Source organism: Cotesia glomerata, linkage group LG5, assembly GCF_020080835.1.
Source record: "Cotesia glomerata isolate CgM1 linkage group LG5, MPM_Cglom_v2.3, whole genome shotgun sequence".
NCBI lineage: Eukaryota > Metazoa > Arthropoda > Insecta > Hymenoptera > Braconidae > Cotesia > Cotesia glomerata.
Window position 1 is genome coordinate 549,562 of NC_058162.1, and position 17,567 is coordinate 567,128.

Sequence of the window (17,567 nt, forward strand, 5' to 3'; positions counted from 1 at the left end):
ATAAATTTATATAATTAAGCAATTATTATCAATTGCATTCAACAATTCAAATCTATACATATACATTGTTCCTATGATTTTTAATTTGCTTATTTAAAAATAATCCACGCGCTAAAAATTTCTATTTGTTAAAATTTAAATTTATAAAAAATTTAAAGTTTTTTTTTTAATATAAGGTTTTATGCTGGCTAAAAAGGTCAGTTTCTTTTTATTTTATTTTAAAAATTTATAACATAAGTTTTAAAATAATTTTGATTGTTTTAATTTAGTTTTTTTTTTTTTTTTTCAATTAAAATTCTTTTAAAAGTGATAAAATTATTTGTTAAGTTTATGTACTTATTTTTGTCTTTCAGAATTTTGGAACCACATGTTAAAAAAAATAAGTGTATTGTCAAAAAAGGATCCATATTTTAAACGGTATTTATTTTTTTAAATTATTTAAATTAATTAAAAATCAATAATTATAATTTTAATAATTACAATAGTTGTCATTCTTTTTTTTTAATGTAACAATTTATTATATTTTATAAAATTATTTATTAAAATAAATTATTTTTTTAATTAAAATAAATCATTTTTAAATCACAGAGATTATTTTAATTATTAGATTAAATTTTTTTTTCAATTTTCAGGAGCAAAGATCAGAAGACGGATAAAGTAAAAAAAATAGTTTGCTAACAAGATTGATTAGTTGACGAATGGTAAATATTATAAACATTGCGAAACTATTATTATTATCATCATCCCTTGTTATTGTTATTATCCGAGCAAACGCATGCGTGTGAAGAAAAATCAACCCCGATTCACTAATTTTACCATTTTATCAAAACAGCTATTCCATTCATTGTGCTCACTTGAAAATAATTATACGTGTCATTTTATCAGGCTGTTTCTAATTCTTTAATAAACTTATATTTCTTCCTTAATTTAAAATAAACGACCAATTTAAACGTAATAAAAAATTTGTTTTGTTTAAATATTGTGAAAATTATAATTTTATAATTTTTTTAGCATACATATTAATGTAGAAAAACAATCTCCGAAAAAGTGTATAGACGCTGCAGCTATTCCGCGATATATAACTATCGTAGTAATTATCTGAGTCAATCAAATCCAGAATTAGAGATGCAGGATACTGCAGTTTTTTAGTATTTGCTAATGGGTGGTAACAGTGGGTGAGTTATTTAAATATTTATAATCTATTTTAATTTAATATTTTTTTTGCTGTTCAATTATAAAATTTATTTTTTTGTTAGTTTTTTTTTTTAATCTAATTATTTATTTGTCTAGAGGTATTTTAAGAGCATTTTATTTTGGCACTGATCGATATGTCCAGCCATTGTTGTGATATTATTTCAGCATCAGCATCATCAGCTGATGGCTTTTTTAACGATCTTTTTTTTTATTTTATTTTTAAAAGCTTATAATAGGCTTCTCTTATCATCACGTAACCTTTAAACTTTTTTTTTTTATTTTATTATCATCCGCAAAGAAGAAATATTTCTGATAGATTAAAGAATTTATTTATTTTCTTTAATGATTAGTTGAAGTTTTGACTTTAAAGAAGAAAAAAAAATTGATTTTTTTTATTATTATAAATGAAAATTAAAGTAGCAGATATTTAATAATTTTTAGAATTTTTTTAAGAAATAAATTAGTGCAAAAAAAAATAGAAAAAAATAAAAAATGAAATTTTTTAAAAATACTTTTTTTTGGTAAATAAAATTAAAAAATTGTGGTGACTGCTAACTTTAATGTCATTTATTATAAATATCAAATAAAAAAATAGTTAGACATATATCTTCTATGATAATTTATAAAGAGATAACTCATTAAGAAGATTAACTCTGAGTTTTATATTTACAATAGAGCTATAAATCTTATCTTGAACAATAAATATTAATATTTATTGTTAAATAATAATATAATATGCAAGCAATAATGGAAGTAAAGTTAGCCGACATTTAAAAAATTTTAGAATTTTTTTTTATTGAAAAAATGATTATAAAAAAATAAAAAAAAAATTTGCACGTGTAAAAAACTTCAAAAACTATAAGTGCAATTTTTTAAAAATATTTTTTTGTTCTAATTTAATCATTAAAATAAAATCAAAAAATTTAGAACGTCGGCTAATGACATAAGTAATAATGTTATAAGTATGACATTTTTAAGAATGACAATTGAATAATTTAATGGACCAGGAAAAGAATATTCTTCTTTGTAAAATTTATTTATACTTCAGTGATGATATAGAATTTTTAATTAAAGTTTATAGAGAAGCATAAAAATGCTAAATAAAAATCAGTATCAGTGAATTACTTTAATGAAGGAGGATTAGATAGCAGGATAGTAATAGTAATAAGTTAAAAAGAGAGATGTAAGATGTAAGATGTAAAGAAATAAATGTAGTTGTCGGTTACGATGATGTGAGAGACGTACCATAAAGAAGGCAACACGTTATCACATCAGTACGAGTCGGTTAATCTTGTTGTGAGGATGTCGAGTTGTCTTTTACAAAGAGACTCTACGAGGTCATAAATTATAAAATTGCCTAGAAAATAATTTTAACTTTATAGTAATAATAAAAAACTAAAAAAGAAACACAAGATTTCTTTTAATCTCAATATTAATAGCCGGTAGATTTTATTCGTGTCATTAATTTATGTCTATCTGAATTACTTAGTTAACTAGATTTACTTTTTGTAATTTAATTGGGTCTTATCACAGAACCGCTTAATTAGCCAACTTTAATTAATCTCAGTATACTCCAATTATAATAGAGTCTTGAATTATAATTATGGTCAATTTTGTAGTTTAATAGTTAGCTGCTTCTTTAGTTTTGTAATTGTTCGCTGGTAATATTGTTAGTAAAATAAATAAAATAAAATCAAGTGCATGATCATTATCACGATAAAGGATGTCGCTCAAAGTTAAAAAGTGTTTTACGTTTTAAGTTATCTTAATTATTATTCTTTGTTATATTTCGATTGTTAGAAGAATATAAGAGTATCTCAGTATGACCTAATGAAGAAAGATCTTGCGGTTATAATTGTGTAGACAAAAGTAGAGTTCAAGTGTCGAATGATAACGTTTTTAAAAGAGCATTGTGTTATTTATAATAACTTACATTCACGCACTGTTATAATTGATCTGTTTGATACTGAGAAGAATATAACGCTATGACATACAAATGTCTTTATTATACTTCAGGTAAAATTTGATTTTTTTTATTATTATAAAGAAGAAATGTCTTCAATATTTTTATTTTAAATATGTTGCTAAATTTTGTTAAATTGCACTGTACTTTCTTAACTATTGACTTTTTTAAAGATATAAGCTCAGCCTGATGTTACACTCATCAAGCGCTTTCATTTGAGTACCCACATGCATTTTTGATATATTTTTCATATATACATATATATAATATATATATTTTAAAAATATAAGCTCATACCGATGTTACACTCATCAAGAGCTTTCATTTAAGTACCCACATGCATTTTTGATATATTTTTAATATATGGTATATATAATATATATATAAATATATAAAATATATGAAAAATTGATGTGGGTACTTAAATGAAAGGTCTCAATGAGTGAAACATCAAGATGAGCTTATATCTTCAAAAATGTTAATTTTTAATAAAAAAAATTACAATAAGAAAAATTTTTATTTCTTCAGTTAAAAAAAAATTAATTTTTTGTCTGTACTCAAAGAAGAATATAAATTAATAATAAATTAAAATTTCTTCTTAGCTTAATGACAAAAAAAATATTTCTTATAAAAAGTACTGTATGAATAATATAGAGAATGTTAAAGGAATAAGAGAAGCAATGACGTGGATGGATGTTAGTTGTAGTATACTAGTTAAATTCTTCTTAAATGGACATCAACTCATACACAATGAGCGTTATTTACAATGGTAACTCGAGTTCTCTATGGTGTGGTTAATATAACAATCTTAGTTGGTACTATCTAGACATGTACCAAGTATTAATAGATAAACACATTAACTGACATTTGCTATTGTATTTACATTTATCATCAATGTTTTGTAAAATCGAATTTTCTTATCAGCTTATAGTATCAATACAATTTAACTTCAAGCCTATTATTAAAATGTTAATAATAAACTATTGTTTCAGAATTTGCGGAAAGAGTCGAACGAATATCGTTCACCGGATGGGTGCCTGGACAGAAGATATCTCCGTCAAGGTGGTGAAGTTTTCTCAGGAATTAGAGTCGGTTAGCGACACCAGAACAAAAATTTCACCACGTAGAATAATAGATGACCGTAATCGACGGATCAGAATTCACCAACAGATCGACTGTGATTGCAATGCTGATACGTCTACGACGAATAAAAAGCGGACGACGACGGCGACGACGACGACGGCAATATCAACCTCAATTAAACTTAGAAATATTACTTTAATTATAATTAAAATTGTCTTCCATCACGTGTTGATCACCTTACTGTTAGTTTACAAATTAACTCATAAAAACACAACTAATTTTAATTTAAAAATCACAAAAATTAATTATTTGTGCGTGTAAACAAAACAGTATCAACAACAATATTATTGTTTTAACAATAACAACAGTTTATAAAGTGCTTCACAAAGTATTTTTTAATATGGAACCAAAATGGCCGCGTTCCGGTAATGAAGCAAACAATTTTACCGAAAAAGACAATGATGTAAATATTAACTTTAATAACTGGGCAAAGAGCGATAGAAATTCTATAAATTCAGGAGCACTAACTGAATTTGACCCCAGTTATGTAAATAAAAAAGAAGACAGCCTCAGTATGACGGACAAGGAACAAGAAGAAGAAAGCAATGAAGAAGCGATTGAGTTTGTCAATGATATAATTTTCGAGCAAGTAAAACCTGTCGCTGATTTTACCTTCAATTTAGACGGCGAAATTGATTCTAAAAATAATTCCGAGGCTCCAAAGCGACCTGATAGTCTGTTTGATGCGCCGATCAAGAACCAGCAGCTGGCAAACGGCACCAATAAATGTTTGAGAGTGAAGTTCAGCTCCAAGAAGCGGAAAAAGTCTTCTAGGTCGAAGAAAGAAATCAGCAAGGAACAACCGAGCCCGTCTTCAATTTCTACTTCTAGCTGCTCGCCATCAACAGGAGTGAGTTCCGATGAAGACAACTCGAGTTTCGAGCAGTTCGCGGAAGCGCGTCCGCCTGACGGAGGCTGGGGCTGGGTGGTCGTCGCGGCGGCTTTTATGGTCAACTTAATAGCCGACGGAATCACCTTTTCATTCGGAGTGATTTATGTGGAGTTTTTGAACTACTTCGGCGAGGGAAAGTCCAAGACCGCGTGGATCGGGTCGCTGTTCATGGCAATGCCACTGCTGTCGGGACCGGTAGCGAGTTTCTTGACGGACCGGTACGGGTGTAGAAGAGTTTCAATAGCAGGAAGTATTTTAGCGACGTTGGGGTTTGTGATAAGCTCCTTTACAAGTTCAATGGGCGTGCTGATCTTCACCTTTGGAGTGGTAGCAGGCTTTGGTTTATCACTGTGCTTCGTAGCGGCAGTGGTGATCGTTGCTTACTACTTCGACAAGAAGAGATCTTTTGCCACGGGTCTCTCTGTCTGCGGGAGCGGGATCGGGACCTTCATCTTCGCCCCGGTGACGCAGTACTTGCTGGCGGAGTACGGCTGGCGAGGAACTACGCTGATTCTCGCGGGGCTGTTTTTTAATTTGGCTGTCTGCGGGTGTCTCATGCGGGACCTGGAGTGGACGACAGTCCGGGCCAAGGCCAAATCTGAAGAGCGCAAGCGGAATAGAGAACGCAAGAGGACCACCAGGTATGAAAATTAATTAAGCAGATATTTAATAATTTTAAGAATTTTTTTAACAAATAAATTATGGAAAAAAAATTTAGAAAAAAAAAATGACATGTCGAAATTTAAAATCCAATTTTTTTAAAATAATTTTTCAAACCAAATTTGCTTGTTGAAAAAAAATAAAAAAAAAGGCCATTCGGCAGCCGAAATGGCAGAAGATTTCATGATGAATAGAATTAGAAACTACTAGGATTGAATACAAAAAAAAAAAAATAAATAACGTTCAATAAAGAAAGAAAAGAATTATTGTACTTCAGTACTTATCAGTCAGTTTTGTATAGACAAAACGACTGCAAGAGTAAAATTTCTTAAAAATGATCCTAAGATGGATATTTTTTGCTTTAGAAAAAAACGTGAGCACATAGATTGAAGCTTAATTTCTCAGCTTTCAGATGCATTTAACAGGAATCGAATAACTCGACGCGTTCAAAAGTTATTTAAAGGAGAAGTAGAGAAAGTATCAAATTTTCGAAATTTCAAAATTTTTAAATGCTGTAATTTCTAAACTATTTGACCGATTAAGCTCATATTTGAACTTGACTTTCCTAATAATCGATAGAATAAGTATGTTGAGTTTCATTGAGATCCCTTAAAAATTATTGACGCTATCGTCGTGTCAAGCCGCGTTATATCGTATATATCGTATATATACATACATATATAAACTTTTGAACCATATCGACGGTCTAATTAGCAATTTGTCTAACTCCTTATTTTTTAAAGGGTGATTTTTAAACATTTTAATGTATAGCAATAGTCTAATTATAAATAATTTGAATGAACCAAACCGAAATATTATACCTGTATTAGATATTAAATTGTTTTTTAGAGTGATAATAAATTTTTAACTAATTATTTATTTCGTACAAATAAAAGATTCTCTAAAACGGAGTTAGATAATGTGCTAATTAGAACGTCGATATGTATTTTCTGACTCAGTTCGTCGAGTTAGGTCGAAATATAGTAAAATTTATGAAAAGTTACGTCATAAGGACAAATACAATAGTTGGATTTTTATGAAATCTGCTAAAAATGGTCAAGACTGCTAACTTTAATGTCATCCACCAGGTTGCAGAGCTCCAGCGTTGATTCTTTCTCAGCGAGTTTGTCTATTAACACAACGAATCAAGCGCCGCACATCGGGAACTCGGTCTCTGCTAATCCAGTGGACGCTGACTGTCTCAGGAGGATCCACAAGGAAGACAACAACGGCAAGCTCTTTTCTAGTCTTCTTACCTTGCCGACGTTCTTGAAGAACGGAGACCAGGTTCCTCTGGAGGTCCTTGATCTTCTGTCGACGCGTAAAGATGTTTATAATGTCTTGATGCACAACTATCCCAGGCTCTTGACTTCCTCAAGGAGCATCAGCGACTCCGCGACGCTAAATGACATGGCAAACTGCCCAACTGTGACCGGCAGCCCTCACAGTCTAGACACCCAGCAGACTACTCATCAAAAACAGTTCAAGTTTCTTAATAAACAGCACAAACATATTAGCAAAAAATTAAATACTGTTAAGTTAAGTTCAGATAAAGTTTCGAGCTCGGAACTCCAGAACAACGACGAAATTGCCTTCAACATTGCTTATTTATGGTGGCTCAATAAAAACGACGCTGGTCCTTTAAAAAGATCCGCGACTCTTGAGACACATCGGAGAGTCGCACCGGCTTATTTAAAAAATGTCAGAGTTCACAGACACAGTCTGACTTACCGGGGTGCTATGCTCAATATCAATAGATACCGCTTACGGGCATCCAGTTGTCCGGATATTTATAGAAATTCAATGACAACTATTGCTAAGACTAAATTTGTCTGGTACTCTGGTCTCTGGGAGTTTTGGGATCTGCTCGTAGACATGCTTGACTTTTCTCACTTTGCTGTTTCTAAGTTTCTTCTCTTTTCCATCAGCAATTTTCTGCTACACACTTGGTACGACGTGCCTTATGTTTATCTTACCGACAATGCTATTGAGATGGGCTTCAGTGAGACCGATGCGTCGATTTTGATTTCTGTTATTGGAATCGCTAATATGTTTGGCGAGGTAAGTTTATTTTTACTTAGATTAAATATTTATACTTAATTATTGAACGCTTTCAGATTTTTCTTGGATGGGCTGGAGACAGAGCGTGGGTTAACGCGTCAATTGTCTACGCGCTTTGCATGATTTGTTGTGGTATCGCTACTAGCTTAATACCACTCGTTGATGGTAATTATTATGCACTATGCTCGGTAGCAGGAGCTTTTGGAATATTTATCGCTGCGAATTACAGTCTTACGAGTATTATACTTGTTGAAGTTATTACACTTGAACGATTTACCAATGCTTATGGGTTACTTCTTCTTGTTCAAGGGATTGCTAATCTCATGGGTCCACCTTTAGCTGGTAAGTTTTTATTTTTTTATTTTTTTTTTGTTGATTGTAAATTCACTAAAAATAACAACAAAATTAGCAGTCATTATTTTTTTCTAACAAACAAATTTTTTGTAAAAAATTTTAAAATTTTTATGTCAATTTTTTTTTATAAATCTTTTTGCCATAATTTATTTATTAAAAAAATTATTAAAATTATTAAATGTCTTCTAAATAAATTTTTATGTAAAAATGACATTAAAGCTAGCATCCACTTGACTATTTTTTTATTTTATTTAATAAACAAATTTTTTTGTAAAAAATTGCATTTTTAATTTTTAAAAATTTTTATGTGTCAATTTTTTTTGCCATAAAAATTAGTAGTTACCTTATCATTTTTTATTTTTTTTTTAACAAACAAATTTTTTGTAAAAAATTATTTAAAAAAAATTGAATTTTAAATTTTTATGTCAATTTTTTTGTTACCAAAAACATGAAGTTGAATTATTAACTTAACTACTTATTTTTCAGGCTGGCTCTATGACATTACCGGAACGTATGATTTATCATTTTATCTCGCGGGATTTTTCATTGCTCTGAGCGGTGTTCTTCTGATGGTAGTGCCGCTAATGGGTTATTACAAAAAATGCATTAGTAGAAATAATGCTGACGTACCAAGAGATGAATTATCTGAAATAAATAGTGTATGAATTGAATATTTATATTGAAGATAAGAAAAAAATAATTAACAATTTTATTAAAAGGTAAAAATTGATTAATTTTGTTAGTAAATCTTTGAAAATAATTTTTTATTTAATAACTAGTCTTTTAGTAAATATATTAATTATTCGAAAAAATTGCTTACTTTTTTAGTATTTTAATTTAAAATAATAATTTATATAAATATTAAAAAAGTACGCGTTAATAAAAATACAAACCGTAAATAATATAATTAGATAAATTGTCAATCTTTAAAAAATTAAAACTATTTTTATCGATATAATTAAAATAACGTCAGTAACTATTATATATTTTAAGAGCGAAATTACGAAAGTTCAACTCAAGTGTAGCTGAAGTCGTAATAATTAGATAATAAAATAAAATTGAATAATAATCCGTGGGATCATTTAGCCCATAAAGTTCAATACAATACTTATGATAATAATATTGAATTGTTTTAAAAAAAAATTCTTTGACTTTATCTACAAGTATAATAAAATATTTCCTTTAGATACTTTATTATATAAAGAATAATAAGAACAAACATACTCTATTTGACTAAATTGTAATAAAGAAGAAAGATAGCAAACAATAATTATAATTATAATAACTAATTTTTTCTAATATCACGAATGTTATTAAATCATAAATGTAATAGCGTTTGTGCGATAAAACATAAGTATTGTCATCATAAAAGTAACAAATAATCGCGAGTTTATTATACGTATATATGTAAGTAAGTAATATAATAGTTTTTTATAGTACATTAACGTGTCATTTTAACAAAATACATCAGATTGCGGCCTTATCGGCATCTTTACTCTTATATACAACTATAAATATTATAAATTATAAATAGAAGCAATATTTTAATATTATTCAAATAGAATGGAGTACATATAAATAAATAAGATAATAATTATTACATTTTAAAGTAAGTTATTCATTTAGTGTGAGAGGCATGGCATTAATATTTAACTTTTATTCAAATATATATATATAATTACTATTGAATTTTCAAGGAATTATACTAAATTATTTAAAATATATCTGTATTAATTAATTCATTAATTAATTATTATAAATAAAAGTAATGCATGCTCTTTATATCTCGTGCTGGAAATGGGATTTTTTATGCATGCGTATTTTAAATTCTCAAAAATTGGATTTATTTTTAATTAATTAATTAAATAAAGGATACAAATCTCAATAATATTACTTAAATATTGTAGCGTAACTCCCGATGAAATTTCGTGGCCTTTCTCATAAATTGTCAAGACCATATATTTTATTTCATTGTATAAATAGAGATTAATTAAAATCTGCCCGATATACTGTCGTATTATTAAAAGTTATGACAATAGAATAAAGCTGTAATTATTTAACAATTTATTCAATTAAAACTTTCTTTTTTTTTTTATACTTGTTTTTTTATTTTTTAAAAAATGTATCCTAGTCCGTATTTTTTATTTTATTAATTTTTTTCCTATCTAAAAATTTATTTAATTAAAACTTTCTTTTTTTTATTTTTTAAAAATGAAAATAAAGTTAGCTGACATTTCAAAATTTTTATTGAAGAAATTTCAATCAAACAATTAAAAAAAAAAATTTCATACGTAAAAAACTTTAAAAACTACAAGTGCAATTTTTTAGAAATATTTTTTTAATTTTGTAATTTAATTAAAAAAAAAAAAAAATCAAAAATTTTTAGACATCTGCTATTCAGTGTCATTTTAAAAAAATATATCCTAGTCCGTATTTTTTATTTTATTAATTTTCTTCCCGGTAATAAGACAGATTTAATATAGATTATCGTCATTTAATAAACAATAATAAATCAGTAATTTTTACAGGAAGAATCCCGATGATGACATTTCAGTGCGCAAGAGCTAAGCATAAATATTACCAGGCTTGCGCGACGAGTCTAAGGCATTTCACAATAGACATCCACTAAAATTTATTCTTCTCCAAGCTTATTGATAAATTCTGTTTAACAAAGTACCTAATATTTTTGCTCTCTTCTAATTTTATTTAAATTATTATCTTAAAAAAAATAATTTATTAAATTAACCACTAAAATTACTTTTTCAAGTGTTTTAAATTACAATCACAAATTAATATTTATTTTTTAAGTCCTTAGCAAAGATTAATTTTTCTTACGAACAAAAATATCTGTGATATTTTTAAATATTTCGCCCAAAAAAATCAACATCTAAAGCTGATAATTTTCGCAGTAAGTTTACTTAATTATTATCTTATTAAATAAATTATTACACATAAAAATTAGTATTTAAAATCCTGGCACGCTCCTAGAAATATATTTTTGTCTTTCAGTTGCTCACAGATAAATTTTAGACAAAAAACACACACAAATTGCAGCATGAACAGGTGATTATTATTTCCACCCTTTTTATTTAATTATTTCATTTTTTTGAGTCAAAAAAATCAGAATTTTCAAAAATTATCATCTTCTTGAGAAGATAAGAGCAAAATGATAAGTTGCGGTAAAAAAAAATCGTGATTTTTTAATAATAATAAAGAGTCGACATTTTTAATTTTTTTATTTTGCTTAATTTATTAAATTATAACTAAAAAATATTTTTAAAAAATTGCACTTATAGTTTTTGAAGTTTTTAACAAATGAAATTTTTTTTTTTTTTTTTTTTGTAATAATTCTTTAATAAAAAAAAATAATAAAAATTTTTAGATGTCGGCTAATTTTATGTTCATGATTTTTTATTAAAATCTAACCAACAAAAATAAAAATATTAATAAACATTTATTTGGGAGCTTGAATTGCACCCTAATAAGTATCGATTGCATTTTCTCTGACGCATACGCCGATTGACCTTAATGGATGATTCTCGTGTGGGGTAGCGCAAAGATTTTCCAAGTTTAGATTTTCTATTCCTCCAAGGAGACTGATCATCATGTCAAAGCTGACACCGTTGAAGAAAAAAAATCAACAATACGCTGCGAAAAAAAACAAAAGAAGAAAACTTTTTATAAATTTTTAACAAATCTTTCATATTTATAAAACACCTGTTAAATAATTTTTAGTTTATGTTTATAAATAAGTATGATAAATCAGAAGCTTAGCAAGTTCTGAAAATCGATTGGTTGGTAGTCATGGTTACGCACTTGCTAGCGAGCACTCCCCGTTTTCAAGGATATCGTTATTAACTTTCTTTACATATCGCGATTATTTATTGCGCCATTTCCTTTATCCGGCAACTTTGAAAAATATAAGTCAATAATATAATAACACTTATTTGTCAGAGTAAATACGCTTAGTGTATTTATTTACGTATTAATAGAATTTTTTATACTTATATATTTATACAGACGTCACTATTATTGATCTGATTCTAACCTACGATTCTGATTTTTTTGACAGATTGTTTTTAATGGAGTATTCTGAGTGAAGAATATTAATTTTAGATTTTTTTATTTTGTTTTTTGCAGTAATGGTGGCATTTTATTTAATTTTATGCCCTTTTATGTTTGTTAAGCGTTATTTTCAATTGCTTGTAGTCACACACTTTAATATAACAAACAAAATACCTGAAATTACGCAATTTATATTAAATTAAATATTTTTTAATGGTAAGTATTGTTTTTAATTGTTGAAAACAATAATAGAATTAATAGACGTTTTAAAAATATTTTTTTTAATTTTTAATCTATAAAAATATATAAAATTTTTAATAAAAATTAATTTAGAAAATAATTTTTGAAAAAAATTTGACAAAATAAATTTATTTGTTAATTTTTATAAAAAAAAAATTGTTTGACGTCTAATACTTCCATTAATGACATTATTTAAAATTTAAAACCTAAAAATAGCAATAAAAATAAATTTAAAAATTTTTTTTAATAAATAAATTGGTTAAAAAATTTATTTTTAAAAAACTGTATCTTTAATTTTGTAAAAATCAATTTTTATTACATTTTTTTTTTCACCATAATTTATATGACATTAAAGTTAGCAGTTACTAGAGAATTTTTTAATTTTTTTTAACAAAAATATTTTTAAAATATTGCATTTTTAATTTTTTTTTAAATTTTTACATATCAATTTTGTTTATATTATTTTTTGTCTATAATTTATTTGTTGAAAAAAATTATTAAATATCTGCTAAATTTATTATCATATAATTTATTTGTTAAAAAAATTCTTAGTATTATAAAATATCTTCTAAGTTAATTTAATTAAAAAATAAATTGATGATAAATTATATAACAGGAGGCGAAACGAGAGAAAAAAGCGTGTATGCTGAGGCTTCGGAGGACTAGCGTGAAAAGATCAACGTGCATACTAAAAGTCCTTATGCTCTGTAAACCGATTTATCGTCGTGACATAATTCCGTGCAATATCCTCGGATTGAAAGGTTGGCCCCGTCGTTGGACTCACTCTTGTAGCAATAATTACATTTAGAAGATTCAAAATAAATGTCAGACGACAGACTAAACTCTAATTACATAACAACGGAGAGTAAGCTTACCAATCTCCTGGAAAGGGAAATGAAAACTGTAGTCAGTAATGTAAATAATAATAATAACAATATTCATGATATTAATAACACCAAAAGTAATAACGTCGATAGCTGTAATAAGATTAAGTCAAAATCTAGAGGATCGTGTTTAGATAGTCCAAAGAAGGGACCAGCACCTTTAGTCGGGTGGCAGAACGACAGTCCAACAGTTTGCACCACTTCGCCGAACACCAACACCAACAATTCATTCAACTCAACTCAGGACGATAAGGACAACGATTTTGGGTCTAGGAAAAGCTCAGGGATCGGGAGAGACTCTAGCCTAGCTCTCACCAACGACCACTCGAGTATCGACACCATTTCTTCCCACAAAAATGAGAGCGAGTGCGAAAGCGAGAGCTTGCTGACGCCCAGCGGTGATCCCTTTCCCAACAAGCAAAGCAATCAAGAGAAAAATGACCAAGCAGATGGAGATGGCATGGTAAACTTCTCAGCAGAGTCCTCGGTGGTGGATCTGGTCTTTGATTTGAAGAAAAACCTGGGAAGAAATGCTACAAGCATCGATTTAGACTCTTGCAATGAAGATCCCAAGATTCCTGACGGCGGCTGGGGCTGGATGGTTGTCCTAGCCTCGTTGGTGATCTCGCTGATAGCTGATGGAGTGTCATTCAGCTTTGGCTTGCTGTACATCGAGTTCCTGAACGAGTTCCGGGCCTCCAAGTCCAAGACTGCCTGGATTGGCTCGCTGTTCATGGCAGTTCCGCTGATGAGCGGCCCGGTGATGTCCGCGCTGGTCGACAGGTACGGCTGCAGGAAGATGACCATCCTAGGAGGCCTGATCTCCGGGTTCGGGTTCACGCTCAGCTCCTTCGGGACTTCTATTGAATTTATGTTTCTTACTTTCGGGATATTATCAGGTCTAGGGTTGGGTTTGTGCTACGTAACAGCGGTGGTTAGCATTGCTTACTGGTTTGATAAGAAACGAACCCTGGCCATGGGTCTAGGAGCCTGCGGGACTGGCATTGGAACCTTTGTTTATGCACCGCTGACTTCCTTTTGGATCTTCGAGTACGGCTGGCGCGGAACTTGTCTTTTGTTGGGAGGTACCTTCCTGAATCTCATTGTTTGTGGCTGCGTGATGAGGGACCCGGAGTGGTGGGTCATCGAGCAAAGGAAACAGTCCATCGAGTCACCAAGGAAGTCCATTGTCAGGTCGGAAAATGGAAGGTCGTGTTCGGCGATCAGTGTTGAAGACTTTCCTGGGATTGAGGAATTGAGAAAACTGCTCAAGAGTGGCAAGACGCCTGAATGTCAGCTGCAGAGCTTGAGGACCAGTCTTGTCACTCCTTGTGATGGAACGCTGGGATCTGAAGGAGGCTCTGGGTTCAGGAGTGTTGTTAATCTGCCGACTTTTGTACGACAGAGTGAAAAGGTAGGTTTTTATTATTAATAAATTAGTTTTATAATTTATTTATAAGTGATAAAAATTATTATTTAAGTATTTAATGACACTTTTAACAGATAGAAATTTTTTTAACTGTTTTGTAGGTGCCGTTGGAAGTTCTTGAGTCATTGTCAACAAACTCTCGGCTTTACAATGTCATTTTAGAAAATTACCCAAGTCTTTTACTTTGCAGAAGTATTTCTGATAAAAATGTTGATCAATCTCCAACGGGTGAAACTTCTAATAAGGCTGGAGTAACTATGTCTATGAGGTTTGAATTTTTTTATTATACGTATTGTATATATGAAGGTTATGATGAAATTTTAAATTAATAAAATTCTAGAATTAAGCAAGCTAAAGAAAAGAATGCAGTTATTAAAGCAGAAGATGCTCCAGGATTCGAGTGTCCTATTGACATGACCAAAGTCCAGACATTGAAAGTAAAAACGGACTTTGAAAAGGTATTTTATTTATTTAATCAAAATAAATTTGGAATTAATAATGAAGAATATATTTTTTTAGACAGTAGAGCAAGAAAAATCAAAACATCATACTCCTGGTATTAATTGTGATATTGTCAGAACTGATTCATTACCTTGGCTAAGACGACAATTCAACCCAAATACTCATTACTTCAAAAATATTAGAGTACATAGAAATTCTGTGATGTATCGTGGTGCAGTACTTAATTTACACAAATACAGGTTAAGGGCCAGTAGTTGTCCTGATATTTTTAGAAACAGTATGACAACTCTTGCCAAAGAAAATGAAGAGGTTAGTTTTCATTGTTTTTTATTTCTTCTTTATTTTTACAAGTACAAAAATAATTTAATACAACAAATTAAGACTAAATTTGTTGTACGTATTTTTTTTTAAATTACAAAAAAAAATTATAATAGTAAAGTTAGCCGACCTTTTTAATTTTTTGATTTTTTTTTTTTTCATTAATTTAATTAGAACAAAAAAACATTTTTTAAAAATTGCACTTACAGTTTTTCAAGTTTTTTTAAAAATGAAATTTTTTTTTATTTTTTTTGTAATAATTTTTTCAATAAAAAAAAATTCTAAAAATTTTTAGATGTCGACTAACTTAATTTTCTAGAAATGATTAATTGATAAATAGATTAATTAACTTTGTACTATGTTTACAATAATTAAAAAATAATTATGACACTAAACAAAAAAATTATTTCAGAAGTGGTACAGTGAAATAGTATCTCTATTTAAAGATATTATGGACTTTTCGATGTTTCTGGAATTGCACTTTTTAGCACTGTCTTTATCAACCATCACGTTGTTCACCTGGTTCATCGTGCCTTACTTTTATCTCGCGGAACACTTAACAAGAAACGGATACTCAGAAGCGGATGGCGCGCATCTTCTCTCCATTATTGGAATTTCAAGTACAATTGGGATGGTAATTAGTTAATTAATTAATTAATTTATTAAAATAATATTAATAAAAGCTTTGATGTCAGGTTTTTCTTGGTTGGGCTGGCGATCAACCCTGGATGAACAGAACAAAGACATATGCAGTATGTTTGATTGGCTGCGGTATTGCAACGATATTTATGAGCACATTTGTTCATAATTACACGATTCTAATGGTGAGCGCAGCGTTCTTTGGATTGTTATTCAGCAGCAACTTGAGTTTCACACCGGTAATTGTCGTTGAACTGATTCCGTTGGAACGGTTTACCACAGCCTATGGCTTGAGTTTACTCTGCCAAGGAATAGGTAATTTTGTCGGGCCTCCTTTTGCCGGCCTGCTGTTTGATCTCACCAACACTTGGGATCTTTCATTTCTACAAGCCGGCGGGTGGATTATTGTCTCTGGTCTTCTTGTAGGTATTATTCCGTATACGAAAAATCGAAAAATATGGGGAAGTGGTCTCATCGAAATGGAACAGTATGCATAAATGTGTCATCACTTTCATTTATATTTTTTATATTATTTATATGTATTACTTTTTGTTGGTACTATTTGTTCTTGACTGTTAATCAATTATCCAAAGATTTAAATGTTGTTTGATATATTACTTATTGCATTATTAACTTGTATAAACATTATATTATAAATATTTAACAATATATGTTACTTACGACTGTTATTGTAATATCTATACTTTATTACATTTATAAAAGTCATATAATTATATACAGTGATTTTAAAAAATATGTAGAAAATAATGGGACAAAATGTGTGAGTAATTTATACCACAATAATAATCAAGTCATGCCGTTATATAATAAAGTGTCTAGTAAAAAAAGAAATTTTGCTTTATAAAGTCAAGTTTTTTTTTTTTCTTTTACTTCTTCTTTAATCAAAGTTATTAAAATTTGATTGTGAGCTTGAATAAAATTTATTAATTAATTTTAAGTTTCAATTAAAAATACTCAAATAATTTTTTTGATAATAAAAATTCAAAAAAGCTGAAGAAAAATATAAATTTTTTTTTAAATTTCTTCTTCAATAAATTTATTTATTAATTTTAAATTTGAATTAAAAATACTGAAATAATTTTCTTGATAAAAATTTAAAAAAGTTTAAGAAGAATATAAAATTTTTTTTTTTAATTTCTTCTTTAATAAAATTTAATTTTAAATTTAATTGTGAGTTTAAATAAAATTTATTAATTAATTATAAGTTTAATTTAAAACTTAAAAATATTCAAATAATTTTCC

General features: G+C 28.6%; 2 protein-coding genes across 3 annotated transcripts; both read left to right on the forward strand.

The window, feature by feature from the left end:
- Positions 1-113: 113 nt before the first annotated feature.
- Positions 114-10,883, forward strand: LOC123266278. Of its 2 annotated transcripts, XR_006509747.1 has the most exons (9): positions 114-196; positions 354-417; positions 633-701; positions 1,012-1,175; positions 4,150-5,833; positions 6,941-7,913; positions 7,970-8,255; positions 8,754-8,986; positions 10,796-10,883. XR_006509747.1 is itself a non-coding variant. In XM_044730435.1 (8 exons), exons 5-8 carry the CDS (start codon positions 4,641-4,643, stop codon positions 8,930-8,932), a joined length of 2,631 nt encoding a protein of 876 aa, XP_044586370.1. In that variant the 5' UTR covers positions 114-196; positions 354-417; positions 633-701; positions 1,012-1,175; positions 4,150-4,640; the 3' UTR covers positions 8,933-9,018. The 2 variants fall into 2 exon arrangements, 1 of the variants encoding a protein (XP_044586370.1); XM_044730435.1 differs by lacking the exon at positions 10,796-10,883 and having other exon boundaries at positions 8,754-9,018.
- On the forward strand, positions 10,848-17,156 carry LOC123266277. The gene is made up of 8 exons (XM_044730433.1): positions 10,848-10,940; positions 11,076-11,175; positions 13,189-14,870; positions 14,987-15,153; positions 15,226-15,343; positions 15,405-15,656; positions 16,078-16,299; positions 16,361-17,156. Exons 3-8 carry the CDS (start codon positions 13,395-13,397, stop codon positions 16,799-16,801), a joined length of 2,676 nt encoding a protein of 891 aa, XP_044586368.1. The 5' UTR covers positions 10,848-10,940; positions 11,076-11,175; positions 13,189-13,394; the 3' UTR covers positions 16,802-17,156.
- Positions 17,157-17,567: the final 411 nt, after the last annotated feature.